At 53.1% G+C, this 12,563-nt stretch overlaps 5 protein-coding genes across 5 annotated transcripts; 3 read left to right on the top strand and 2 right to left on the bottom strand.

Annotated features, from left to right (window-relative positions):
- Positions 1-397: 397 nt before the first annotated feature.
- BKA58DRAFT_92443 (uncharacterized protein) lies at positions 398-1,889 on the bottom strand. Its single transcript, XM_046176207.1, has 2 exons — positions 1,100-1,889; positions 398-1,051 (listed from the first exon to the last, which is right to left on the bottom strand). The coding sequence occupies exons 1-2, from the start codon at positions 1,750-1,752 to the stop codon at positions 478-480; spliced, it is 1,227 nt and encodes a 408-aa protein (XP_046029103.1). The 5' UTR covers positions 1,753-1,889; the 3' UTR covers positions 398-477.
- Positions 1,890-2,746: 857 nt separating this feature from the next.
- On the top strand, positions 2,747-4,601 carry BKA58DRAFT_92390 (uncharacterized protein). The gene is made up of 4 exons (XM_046176203.1): positions 2,747-3,035; positions 3,086-3,148; positions 3,200-3,975; positions 4,024-4,601. Exons 1-4 carry the CDS (start codon positions 2,987-2,989, stop codon positions 4,309-4,311), a joined length of 1,176 nt encoding a protein of 391 aa, XP_046029102.1. The 5' UTR covers positions 2,747-2,986; the 3' UTR covers positions 4,312-4,601.
- A 1,590-nt stretch (positions 4,602-6,191) lies between these two features.
- BKA58DRAFT_354284 (multidrug transporter) lies at positions 6,192-8,235 on the top strand (the record flags this gene model as incomplete). Its single annotated transcript, XM_046168613.1, has 3 exons — positions 6,192-6,423; positions 6,473-6,853; positions 6,910-8,235. 3 exons carry the CDS (start codon positions 6,192-6,194, stop codon positions 7,896-7,898), a joined length of 1,602 nt encoding a protein of 533 aa, XP_046029101.1. The 3' UTR covers positions 7,899-8,235.
- Positions 8,236-8,371: 136 nt separating this feature from the next.
- On the top strand, positions 8,372-11,183 carry BKA58DRAFT_92353 (uncharacterized protein). Its single transcript, XM_046176202.1, has one exon. It carries the CDS (start codon positions 8,478-8,480, stop codon positions 10,884-10,886), a length of 2,409 nt encoding a protein of 802 aa, XP_046029100.1. The 5' UTR covers positions 8,372-8,477; the 3' UTR covers positions 10,887-11,183.
- BKA58DRAFT_92192 (uncharacterized protein) lies at positions 11,080-11,898 on the bottom strand. The gene is made up of 4 exons (XM_046176200.1): positions 11,707-11,898; positions 11,619-11,658; positions 11,524-11,566; positions 11,080-11,409 (listed from the first exon to the last, which is right to left on the bottom strand). Exons 1-4 carry the CDS (start codon positions 11,734-11,736, stop codon positions 11,274-11,276), a joined length of 249 nt encoding a protein of 82 aa, XP_046029099.1. The 5' UTR covers positions 11,737-11,898; the 3' UTR covers positions 11,080-11,273.
- Between the last annotated feature and the right edge of the window lie 665 nt (positions 11,899-12,563).

Genomic DNA, 12,563 nt, shown 5'->3' with positions numbered 1-12,563 from the left:
GATCTGGAGAAAGCTGCAGACGTAGGGCAGCCATCCCTACCTGTTTTGACCGCCATCTCCGATCTATTGAGTCCACGAGGTCCGTATGCATAAGACAATGCACACACAAAAAGAATATGGGCGTGACACAGTCAGTCGTGGCCACTTGGGTATTCTCACAGGGGACTGGCTTACAGCTGGCGCCTCTTTCACATGTCAGACTTACTGACCCAACTGACTCAACGGTCCGTAGGTGTACAAAAAAGGAAAGAAGCAACGCAGTCGTCCATGCAAATAATCGCCTCTGTTCTGAGAATCTATTTCAAGCTACCAGATGATTGTTGGCCTTGGCCATGAAATGGTGGGTGTGTAGCTGGATCGTAACGTCGTTGCCATGCCGGGTATCATGCAACCGATGAGTAGAAAATGCCAGACAGTCGCGCTGAAACTCCTTTAACGCCCTCATGTGCACACTCATGCTGCCATGCATGCCTCCTACTACTTCACCACTCTTGTAAGTCTCGGCTCCTCGCCTTGAGCACGCACTACACGGTACCACCCCTTAGGTTTCCCCTCCTGTGCGACTCCTAAAAACACCTTGTTGACGTTGCACAAGCGGGCGAGTGCATTTGACCCTGGTAGCTCTTCAGGTAGCAAAATCTCGGTGAAGGTATCGAGATGCTCGCGACGCAGGCGGTCCTCCATGAACAAGAAGTTGAACATGATGCTATACGAGTCAAAGGCGATTAGGTTGAGCCTATAAGGCAGCGTCGCTGTTTCCTGGTACATCTGACGGCAGACACCGTTGAGCAGCGTAAACACCGTAGAACTCTTGACCCAGGGTTGGGATATCGTCGTAAAAGGATTCCGGTTACCATCGTATACTGTGCACTGGTACTTGAACATGGGTGTAACCTGCTTTACCTTCTTGGGCTTTGTAGGGTCAAAGGTAAGGTGATAGGTCTGGTAGCCGATATTGATAGTCTTACCACCAAGTACGTAAGCGTAGATGAGATTCCTCACGTTTTCGGGGAGCTGCAGGAGAGGCGAGTCGGTCTGGTTCGTCTTGAATCTGATACAGTCAGTTCTGTGCATAAGGTGGGTTTTGTCTGAGACATACTTGCGGGCTTGGCCTGAATTTCTAGACAGACGTTCCCCCATAATAGTTCGCCGTGGTCCTGAAACCTCCTCAGCCTTGTATGTCCTCGGCTGATATGGTTCTTTTGGTTGCTCGTTCTTGATGACCCGCTCGAAGAGCTGCGATGTGTGGTTTGACGCCGTAGGTGACGTCTCCAGTGTCGCCGGCTCGCCCCTGTTAGTAATTCCTTTGTACCGTGCGAGATTCTCATCTCTCCGCGCTTGCTGGTGGGCTTTTTTCTGGGCCTCCGCTGGTGGTGTTGGCAGAGAGCTGTTCCTCGCCCAGCCATTTTGTTCTTTCGACTTGTGTCCCGTTTCCATAAGGCCTTTGAAGTTCTCACAGTCACCCTGGACACTGCGCTCATGCGGCTTCGGGGCTTGGTGCTTCTTGTTTTCGAGAACCTTATCGAAGATTGAGCGCGGAGGGTTCATGTCGTAATCAGGAATGGAGACGGGACCGTTGAACCAGGATTTCTGCCCTCGTCGGCTTGAGGGTGGTGTTGGTAGCCGCGGTCCATTTGGCTCGGTATTTGTCTTGGTCCGCTTGTGATGGTCGTCGTCGTCATGTGCTGGATCGCCGTCGTGAGGTACGCGGCGTTTGTTTGGGCGCCGTGAATAAGTGACTTTTCCCGCCATTCTGCGGAAGAAGTTGATAATTCTTGAGAGAAGTGCGAAAATGGCGACTTTGGACTGGGGAGAGCAAGGTTCCCTCGCCGTAACCGAAGAAAGTGCGAGGCTGCTTTATCGTGGCAGGTGCAATTTGGTCCAACTATTATCAACCAAGGGTAGCGGTTCGTCAAATGAAAGAATGACGAAATGCGGAAAGAGAGTGAAGCTGATCGCGGAGATCCAGTGTGTATGCTTTCGCAGTCTTGAGCAGCTTACCACGCGCAACAGTCGCTGCAGGTGGTTAAGCAAACTTAGGGCGTGAGTACGGCGCGTAAAAGTGATTGCGTTCCCTGGCCTGTCGAACGATGCCTACGCGAAATACCAAAGCCCAATGAACCTGTGTGCACGACAATCGGATGTAGAAAAAGATCTCCGCTTGTCGCGGTCTCACGTGGGATAGTAGTAGTCATCAGAGATGGATTTGGTTAGCGGCCGGTCCTTAGTGGCACCGCTTCTGAGGCAGCACAAACCTCGCCGGGCACATCATCCAAGAGAAGAGCTACACGCGCGTCTGGATGACGACGTAGCCGTTGATGAACACGAATCCCCTTCTTCGTTTGTTAAATTGCGGGCGCAGCTTTTGAGCATTGCGATGAATCGCCCTCGTTGTCTTCAATCTCACCTCAGTCATGGCCTCCGCTCGGGTCTGATAAGGACAAGAAGAAGGTCTTTCAATTACTCTATATCTGCAATTGCAGACTCTAGTAATCCACATGAGCATCTCTCTAATTTGGTAGGCTCTGCGAAGTCAAGCATGCGACGTCCCTCCCAAAAGCTCGAGGTGAGAGACGCCGTTGCCCCGTGACATGGCTTTACTCTTTCCAGTCCTACTTCCTCTTCTGTTCTATAGTCTCCAAATCATCTTGTCATCTCGCCTTGCCCGGGCATAGTCTTTTTGTGCCCGGTAATAATCAGCTTTTCCATCGCATAGCTACTATTCTATTCGAGTAAGCCTCTTGGTTGTATCTCGCTCCTACCTGGAAGTCTTTCGATATCAGCAAGTTGACGTCACTTCGTGGTCACCCAGCAAAAATTTCAGCTGCTTCCGCTTCGGGAAGTCGCGATCACTTCGAATTCGATCGGCGGCAAGAGCTAGTCGGCTGCCTCGCCAACAGCCTTGGCCTCAACTCTTCGAGAGTCTTTCCCGCACTTGCTCTCAACACCCCCAATATCTCCTAGCAGTCGCGCTCAGATCTTGAGCATGCCGTTCATCACGCCCAAGAAGACAAGTGAGCTTTCTCCACGATGCTGTAGGTCAATTTGCTGCTATGTTGACATGACAACGCTGACAAACGTGTAGCAACCGCGACTCCGGCCTTTGTATGGGATGCTTTCCCTCCACCACCCCCAGAGGCTGAGACATGTATGAAAAATCAAACACAATGACCCATGACATCGCTGACATGGTGAACAGGGCAACCAGATCCTGACAGCATCGCTAGGCCTGGTGACCTCCCAGACCCTCGTTTCAATCGTGATCCAGAACACGATCGACGCAGCAAGTCTTTCAGAAAGGAAGCAAAGATGTACGCTGTAACTCAACAACAAAGCCAGATGCCTTCGTCGCCATCTATAAGCGGCAACCTCCTAGGTCGTGGAATCGGAGAGTGGCCTGCGGCAGCTCCACGCAGTACAGGCTACCCTCGTAATCTGGTGCAAAGCTCTGTCACCCCTTCATCTCCAGCGAGCCCTGTCAAAGAACATGTTCAAATCTCTAGGCCCAAGCTAGCTGCGACCAAGCCAATCGCACGCGTCGCTGGTCCTCCCAAGGGAACGATGGAGTCAATGTTCGTGCCACACTCTCGCCTTCCAGAGACTCCAGTGCCATCCCGGGCCTCCACAAGCTCAGCATCGCCTGCGAAGAGTCAACCGCCGGCTTGGGCAGCCGCTATTGAGGAATCTATCCAAGAAGACGCTAGAAAGGACGCGTCGGCTGCTAGCACAAAGAGCCCTCGCCCTGAGAGCATCCGCAAGAAGTCTATCCCTCCCCATTTGAGAGCCAAGACCGATGCTACTATCAAATCAACTCATTTGGAGTCCATCCTCGTAAGCCTGAACCCAAACGCCAAGGTTTGTGAGACTCCGGTCAAACAAGAGGAGACGGTCCAGGATGAGGTGGACATACTTGAAGACAACATCGTAGCTTGGCAAGTGGCCATGGAGATTCCCGGTATACAGAATTCCAAAGATGTATGTCTTAGAGAATCTTTGTTCCCTATCTGTGCTAACATGCTTTAGGGCTTACGCGTGCAACAAGAGTTGCTGGACCGATACATTGTCAACAACCAACTTCCACCTCCTTCTCCTACCGCCGCCTCCGCTACCACCATCGCCAATAGTGCACATATTGATCATGTAACCAAGATCAAAGTGTTGCTTATACGCGCCATGGAGCACGAAATGGATCTTGAGAAGGTGGCACCTGAGCGAGAGCTCATGGTTATGCAGCGCGCCGAGCTTGACAACTACCATACCAAAGTCTGCTCTGCTCATAAGCAATGGTGGAATGCTATGGGACCGGGATGATTTATATCAAAGTCCGCGTGTGCATTCGAACAGGCGGCTTATGTGGTATGCATGTACTTCCTTTCTTAGCAGGTCGTCGCTGATCACAAACACACACACAGGCTCTCACTTCACGAGCGGAAGTCCGCCCGCTACCATCCAAGGTTCAGTGCTGGTTAAGGAGTCGGAACTTAGGGGAGGGATTATCTTGATCATTAGTATGCCCATCTTCTTGACCGCTATGGTCAAAGTGCAAGGGCTATGCTACTCGGTGGGGTAGGTCATTGGTGAACATCTTTGCACAGGAAGCAATGTCTGCGACTGGTGCATACGCATACCGTAGCCACCAGCGGAGACAGTATATGACACGAAAAGCATTGCGTATCTGGACAACTCGTGCGCTGTGAAGTTTCGCAGTAAATTCTTTGACACCATTCATTGTTGGTGGTTTGCTGATTACCAGAAAATAAGTGTTTGTCTCCGAACAGAAAGACATGCGACTGACTGCTTGCTTGTGACGTTTCAACTCGCGTTTGTAGTGCGTATAGAAGTAACACAACTCTTCGTGTCGTGCTGGTAATAGCTAAGTCTCAACACCGCTATGTCAACGCAACGCCAAGATTCGCAGCACGAAGCCACTCAGGGCACCATTAGTACCGAAGTGGGAGATAGCGACTCATCGATGAACATAGGGATATTCTACGACTATGCAAAGTATATGTACCCGAGCGCGATAGTTTTCCTTATGCCAGACACAAAGATGCTGCAAGTAGATCGAGACGGCAAGCCATCCATCGCACTCACATCTTATGACTGCGACTCCACTTCTCATACCTCAGTCGAATCTCGGCCACTGGCACACCTGTTCAAACCCATCAGCGAAGATGAGATACGCAACCAGAACTCAACTCCGGCATCTCGTGCCGCGGAAGACAAGGCAGCACTTGCCCGATTAAGAGCGGAGTTGGACGCGCACTTCCAGATCCTACAGCGCCAGTTCGAGTACAAAAGGGGAATCAGCTGGACACCGTTGCGGCCATGGGTCAGCGAGGCGTGGAATTGGAGCGACGATGGCAGTGATGAGGGGGAGGGTGTGCTTGACTGGTCCTGAGCAGGGGGCGCGCAGCTGAAGAGGCTGAGCATCGTGAGGTGGCTCAGGGTGATGAGGTATTGTCAATGTGACTTGCACATTCGCTCAGGCCAATGAGGTTTGATGTAGAGGGAGTGTGAATAGCATACGCAAGAGGGTTTTGCTCACGTACCCCTCTAGATGGCTAGAAATGGTAAACTGGTACGCTACTTCTGAGCGAGGGGTTTCGGCCCATGATGTACCTGCATGATTTTGGTGATTGTAGTGGTAATAGTTCCCCGTGTTGTTCCGAACCAGACTTTCGTTCCTGGCGAGGGGTTGGTGTGCATGAACTGAGGTCTGTCGAGGAGGAAGTGTTGCGGGATGTGTTTTGCTGCCACTCCAGGCTATGAGCGCCCCTGCTTGCGTCCATGTATGAGCGGAACCATGGTCGCATTGAATCGAAGGAAATGATGCTGGTAATCGCGAGCAAATGTGCGCGGACGCACTCCAGAACCATGGTAGTAGGAGGCGGGCCGTCTCGCACTTCCGTCAACGGGGTCCACTACATCGAGGTGTATTGCATATGTGCTGACCTTTGTCAGCACCGTTGCGATGGACAGTAACCATAGTCGGCATAGAGCTGGGACTCTCGTCCCAAGTTCCATCGCCGTGCATGCCAGCCATAAGATCTGTCGTCTCCCCGCACTCTCCATCTTTCAACCTTCACATTGCCCAGATTTACCGCCGACTGCACTCTGCCTTATCTAAAGTCCAGTGTCTTCCAGGCCATCCAGTTCTCTTGACTGAACTTACTGACACCATCTAAACCATGGCGTCATACATCAGGAACGACAGCGACGCCAGCTCTGGTGGCTCTGGTGCCCGCAACAAACAAGCAACCGATGCGATCGAAATGGTCGCGACACACAGCCGTCAAGCCCAACTCACCGGCCCACTGGAGCTCAACGAGGTGAACGCGTATGAAAAGACAGGGTATGCGTTCACGAACAAGAAGAAGTGGGCGATTTTGACGGTGGTCGGACTCTGCCAAACCAGTATGAGTAAGTAACTCTGCCGACCGTCTAGTCATACGAGACTGACAGGGGGCAGACTACAATGCAGCTGTCTATTCCAACGCAATAGGGCCGCTCAACGAACACTACCATCTCGGCAGCAACCATTTCACCAACGCCAGAGCAGGTATGGCTTGGTTTCTGATCCTGTATGGTATTGGGTGCGAACTATGGGCACCCTGGTCCGAGGAGTTCGGACGTTGGCCCGTCATGCAGTTATCCCTCTTCACCGTCAACATCTGGCAAATTATGGCCGGTGCCAGTACGTCCTGGGGCCATGTGCTGGCTGCGCGTCTGCTTGGCGGCCTCTGCTCTGCCGGCGGCTCCGTCACACTCGGAATGGTTGCGGACATGTTCGATCCCGAAGATCAACAACTCCCCATCCTCTGGGTCAGCCTGTGGAGTTGCCTGGGTTCAGGTATGTAAACCCCATGTCGTAGAGTGTCTGAGGAATGGAATGCTAACTGTGTCCAGTAATTGGCGGCATCTGTGGAGGTCCTATCGAGCAGTTCCTCCATTGGCGATGGAATTTCTGGATCCAGCTTATCCTTGGCGCCACTGTCCAGATCGTCCACTTCTGCTTCGTGCCGGAGACTAGGTCGACCATTATGCTTAACAAGGTAGCCAAGAAGCAACGCAAGCAGAACCCAGATTACAATGTCGTCGGTCCGACAGAGAAGGAGAAGCTGAGCTTCAAGGGCTGTCTCAAGATCATGGGCCGTCCATACAAGATGCTGGTATGCGAACCGATCGTTGGCTTCCTGTCTCTGCTCAGTGGATTCAGCGACGCCCTCATTTTCAGTTTCCTCGAGTCATACGGCTACGTGTTCGGCAAGGAGGGATGGGGCTTCACTCCTAGTCAGCTAGGACTCGCTCTGTCCGCTCTCTTCATCGGCTACTGGCTAGCAGCAGTGCTATATGTACCCGTCATCCGAATACACAATCAGCAGCGTAGCAACGGCAAAGTGCTGAGTCCCGAGAGCCGATTATCAGCCCTCCGCTGGATCGTCTTGCTCCTCCCGATTGGCCTATTCGGGTCAGCGTTTGTAGTAGCTGGCCCACCCCTTCCCTGGATTGCCCCACTCATCTTCGCGGTCTTGATCGGATGCGCGAACCTCGCCATTTACTTCGCCACGATCGACTACATGGTTGCCGCATACGGAGGCACGTATTCCGCTTCAGCCACCGGTGGCAATGGCTTCGCCCGAGACGTCCTTGCCGGTATATGCTCCTTCTATACCGGCCCGATGTACAAGAAGCTGGGTGTCACGAATTCGACTTGGGTCTTGTTCGCCATCTCCGCTCTCGTTTGCGCGCCGGTCTTCTTCATCTACAAATGGGGCCCTACCATGAGAGCTAAAAGCCTGTATGCTGAGCGAATCCAGCAGGAGAGGGAGAAGAACACCGCTGCCAAACAAGCAATGCAGGAAGCTTCGGAAGAGACTGTTGTGACGCAGGCATGAAACGGGGATGGAGGGAAAAGTTGTGTTGTGGTCATTTTTCAGGTCCGTCGGCTGTCCGCCGTTCGTTTTGTGATACCGAAGAGGGTCATGGCTTTGAGTTGCACGAGTTGCTGGCAAAATACTGTAGATATCCTAATGGAAATTTTACCTTCATCGCGCCACAAGTGAATGGCTACTCATTTATCGTGAAGAGAGGGTCTCCAGGGATCATCAGGGTGCCCAGGAAGAGTTCCGGCATAAGAGAACGAGCATACTGGGTGATTGTAGAAAAGTGTGGGACACTTGGGCAGGTCAATCATTGTGAGGGCGATTCCGTAGTCTATCGTGACGCTCAAATCGGTGATGGGTGATGCGTAGTCGCGGTTGCTGAAATGGTCAAGAGGAAGCAGGAGCGTTAGCGTCTCACCTGACAGCGCGTCATCCCGCGTATGGACTTGGCGCACTTCAGCCTAGAGCCGTGAACACAGCCAACACCACACAAGACCATTGCGCGCGCAGTCTCGCTGCGAGTACAACAATGCGTATCCTACCTGCCGTCCCTCTACCCACATAATAGCCCGCTTATATCGACGCCACGCAATGTGGTTTCTGGAGCACGAGAGCCTCTTCGGAGGCAAGCGCGTCTGGCTCCGCCCCGGATCACAGCAACTATTCGGTCGCACCAAGTCAGACGACAAAGATGGCCCACAAGGAAAGAATTGGAAGATTGAAAACAAGGCGGTCTCGCGCAAGCATGTCATGCTGAAGGTGTATGACGCAGCACCGGAAGACGGCACAAAGCTTCACAAGAGGTCACAGATTGAGGTGACCGATCTGAGTTGCAGGCAAGGGGTCACAATCGACGAGAAAACCACAGTGAAGAGCCAGAAGGCCTCAGATGGGTCGATAGAATACAGCCGCGAGACCCTGAGAGGCACCGAACATACCATCAGATTGGCTGCCAGCTATGCGCCGTTCAAGATTGTCTGGCGCCCAGTCGTCTTTACATATGCTTCGAAGGAGTCAAAAGAAAGCAAAGCCCGCAGCGTGCAGCTACACACCCTTGACATCAAGACCACAACCGACTTCGTATTCGACAAGACCACCCACGTCGTATCCGCGAAACGGAACCTTCCTAAAGTCCTCTCGGGTCTGACGGCGGCCAAGCACATTGTCACTACAGAATTTATCGATACGCTCCTCGTCGTGGCCGCGCCATCAGTCGATGAAGAAAATAACTACCTGCCTTCGAAGCTGGAAGAGGACTTCGATGCATGCTGGCCGGCGGAGAAGGAATACATACCAGCAATTGACAAAGAACCGGTTCATCAACCACAGGAGATGCTGCTACCCGATCCCTCGCGGTCAGAAGTCTTCTCTGGTCTAACTTTTGTATTTCTGAGCGAAAGCCAACACAGTAGTTTGCTGGATCCCGTCACTGGTGGAGGCGGCAAGGCATTGCTATACGACCTACGACTTGGCGAGACAACAGTGGACGAGTACGTAAATTACGTTCACAACGCGGCAGGAAAAAAGCGGCGTGGCAAACCTGGCGACAAGCTGCCTGTGATAACGGTGTGGTTGCACGCAATTCCTGATGGAATGAAAGAATGGACTGACAGCTTTATGACTGGCGTTGACCAGGCACTTGGGCAGCGCTCAATCGAACAGAAGGAATTTCTCGACGCGATCCTCACAGGGGACCGTGCCCCAATACAAAGTCCACCCGTGGAAGTGATTGCTACTGCACCACCAGGGGTCGCAAGCAGTCGCCGGTCCATGCGTCAACCAACACCAGTGTCTGAATCTAGAGCACCGTCGCAGGTCCCTGGGGACAACGAACTTCCAGCGGAAGAGCCCGCGAAGATCAATCCACGAAAGCGCGTGCACCGGCCAAAGACGAGCCGCTTCACAGGATTTGATGATGACGAGCCCATCCCAAAGAAGAAGCTGAAGGTTGAGAATCCTCCAATGGAAGATGTCCAGCAGTCTACACCACCACCACCACCAGGACCATCGATGACAGTTTCGCAAGCACGTAATGCATCAGGCGCACAAAGTCAAGCTTCTCCACAATCAAACGCCCGAAAGACGATTGAGAAAGAAGAACAAATGGATACCCTGTTCCCGACGGCTGCCAAAATGAGAGCTCAGAGAGCGGCTACGCGTGCGCCATCGGCTTCTGTCGAGCCCGAAGAAGGGGGCCCGGTGAAGAGAGCCTCCACTATAGCAGCTGCTCGGGAGCGACTCAACTTGGCAAAAGACAAGTCCGAAAAGGAAATCAACATCCGCGAGCATACCCGCAAGCGCATCAAAGAAGAAGAGGAGCGGCGTAAGGCGGACGAAGAGAGCTTGCGGGAAGCACTTGAAGGCATCGATATCACTGAGCTGAAGAACCTGGCCCAAGTAGAAGAGATGGACGTTCTACCTCGGCAAAACAGAGGTACTTCGCGCAACCAAAGTCAGACCAACAACGAGCGCTGGAATGCTGAGTGGAATGGTCGCAAGAACTTTAAGAAGTTCCGTCGCCGTGGTGCAGAAAAAGGCGTCCAAGCCCACAAAGTCATCGTCACGCTTGAAGAAGCACCAGCCAAGAAGGGTTTCGGCATCACCGACGCCTTCTTCCTCGAAGAACCCGAGCCCTCGTTCCGTTCACGTGATAGCCGGCGCGGTCGTCACGCAGCAGCCGACGATTCGTCAGAGCCAGAAGTTGGTGGCTTCACTCGTCGGAAGCGGACTACGCAGCCCCAAGCGCAGCAAGAAGTAATTAATGTTGAAGATAGCGGACCAGACGACGAGGAGATCTCGGAACAACGGACACAGAAGAGTAGTGGGCGGACGCAGAGGGTTGCAGAGACACAACTTGAGAGTACGCAGACGCAGAGGGGGAAGAAGAGGGGATCTGACGCCGCGAGTGGGCAGCCTGCTAGTAAGAAAGGAAGATTTGGCAGAAATGACGACGATAGTGATGATGAGGAGACTGGATTTAGGTTTAAGAGAAGGACATGAGAGTATGTTGATCAGCCTGTTTTCTCGATTTATACATATGCGCGTATGATACCCTGTGTGAAGTGGGCAGCGTTAGCGAAATAGACCTGAGTATATCGATAGCGAAAATAGGGTATGTTGGAATAATTTTGATTCGTAATCTCATAGACAATGGTTTCGCCCCAACGCCGTCTGCCTGCTAATCGAGAGGGAAACTCGACGCCGTGCTCTTCATCCAACTTCCATGCCAACCAGGTATCGCCAAGCTGTGCCCGACACATCACGACTCATCTAGCCAGCCCCAGCTGCCAGAGCTTCTAGTCGCCCGCCTCGCGTAGCGTTTCATCTTCCGCACATCCGCAGATCACATTTCGCCGTGACTTTGTCGCTGATGGGTATATCCCGCATCTATCGCTTGCGCTCAAAGTAGGAACTGGAACCAAAGAAGGCGACACTTTGGTCCATGACGGTCTCGCCGACCCAGAGGTAGCTTTCGAACCATTTCTGGGCGCTGGGGTTTTCGCCGAACGTATCTGGCTTCACACTGGGTCTGGGTTTAGCTTTAGCTCCGTTCTTGTAGTTTTGCGCGGCGAGCAACGGGGGGTTGTGGAGGAGGGGTGGGTTGGGTGGCGCTTAGAACGGAAGGATGGGGACATACGTAAGGCCAGTTGAGCGGCGGACGCCGGCGAGGAAGGCGGATACTGGGGTGATGTTAGCGATGGATGTGGTAGGCGTGAGGGTGAGGCTGCGTACTTAATACCGCATCGAAGGCGTAATGTGCGACTTTGCCGAGCTGTTACTTGTGTGAGTTACGGAGCATGCGACTCGGTGGTCCACAAACGCAGTAGTAGAGTAGTAGACATACGACCATGATGGGCGACGTGGGAGGTGGCGGATGAATATGAGGCTACGTGAGGCTGCTTGGAAGAGTGTGGCGACTGGGGTTCAGGAGGTTCGGTGGATGTGGGTGTTGTTGTTGAGTGCAGGATGCGGGATGCGGTGTAGAGTGGAGGTGTGGCTGGTGCCCTTCCTTAGTCACTTGTCTGCATGTGATTGCGCTGGCACACGACTTCAGGGTTCCCTAGTGTAGAGGGTCCAAAAGCCTATGTGACATGTGCACCAGTTGGTCGAGTTCACAGATGGGCATGTCCGTCGCGGAGCTATCTCTGTCAACTGCCTATGCGCCTTGTCCGCGATGTCCTACAGGCTCAGATGCGCAGAACCGTCCCCACTAATATGGAACTGGACCGTATTGTCGCATCAATGGGACCGTCCTTTTGACCTCGGGCAAGCATGCGGAGCAGCTGCGGGTGATTTAGGAGCGGACCCTACGACAGGTGCACCTGCTATATAACAAGGGCCTGCCGCGACGGTGTCTTGCTCTTGACCCCATGAAACCTCCAAGACACGACCATCTCCGCGCGGGTAACCCACTGAAAAATCCATTACACGCCAGCAGCCGGCCGCGCACCAGTACAACAGCCCACTAGCCGGATACGCCCAGAGCGAAGGCGCCGAGATTTTTCAATCGCTTTGCAAATACGCGTCGGATGGCTGGCTTATCTGGGCGGGATGTTCAAGGGCAATGATGCGACAACGTGGGTGGAGTGGAAGAAGCAAATGGGCGTCACGACAGTCAACCATGGGACATGTTCAGCAGGCAGTCGGCCCAAGGCTCGGCGCATAACCAAAGACTCT

This window comes from Alternaria rosae (genome assembly GCF_020736505.1).
Source record: "Alternaria rosae strain MPI-PUGE-AT-0040 chromosome Unknown BKA58scaffold_2, whole genome shotgun sequence".
Lineage (NCBI taxonomy): Eukaryota > Fungi > Ascomycota > Dothideomycetes > Pleosporales > Pleosporaceae > Alternaria > Alternaria rosae.
Note: the sequence above shows the minus strand (reverse complement) of the source record. Positions and strands in the feature narration are given on the sequence as shown.

Excerpts from the sequence above, each read along its gene's own strand:
- BKA58DRAFT_92443 (XM_046176207.1), bottom strand. The coding sequence starts at position 1,752 with ATGGCGGGAAAAGTCACTTATTCACGGCGCCCAAACAAACGCCGCGTA. Across the intron at positions 1,052-1,099 it reads AATTCAGGCCAAGCCCGCAA|ATTCAAGACGAACCAGACCG; the intron begins GTATGTCTCAGA and ends TGACTGTATCAG.
- BKA58DRAFT_92390 (XM_046176203.1), top strand. The coding sequence starts at position 2,987 with ATGCCGTTCATCACGCCCAAGAAGACAAGTGAGCTTTCTCCACGATGC. Across the intron at positions 3,149-3,199 it reads ACCCCCAGAGGCTGAGACAT|GGCAACCAGATCCTGACAGC; the intron begins GTATGAAAAATC and ends CATGGTGAACAG. Across the intron at positions 3,976-4,023 it reads GTATACAGAATTCCAAAGAT|GGCTTACGCGTGCAACAAGA; the intron begins GTATGTCTTAGA and ends AACATGCTTTAG.
- BKA58DRAFT_92353 (XM_046176202.1), top strand. The coding sequence starts at position 8,478 with ATGTGGTTTCTGGAGCACGAGAGCCTCTTCGGAGGCAAGCGCGTCTGG.
- BKA58DRAFT_92192 (XM_046176200.1), bottom strand. The coding sequence starts at position 11,736 with ATGGTCGTATGTCTACTACTCTACTACTGC. Across the intron at positions 11,567-11,618 it reads CGCCTTCGATGCGGTATTAA|TATCCGCCTTCCTCGCCGGC; the intron begins GTACGCAGCCTC and ends ACATCACCCCAG. Across the intron at positions 11,410-11,523 it reads CGCCGCTCAACTGGCCTTAC|TGTGAAGCCAGATACGTTCG; the intron begins GTATGTCCCCAT and ends ACCCAGACCCAG.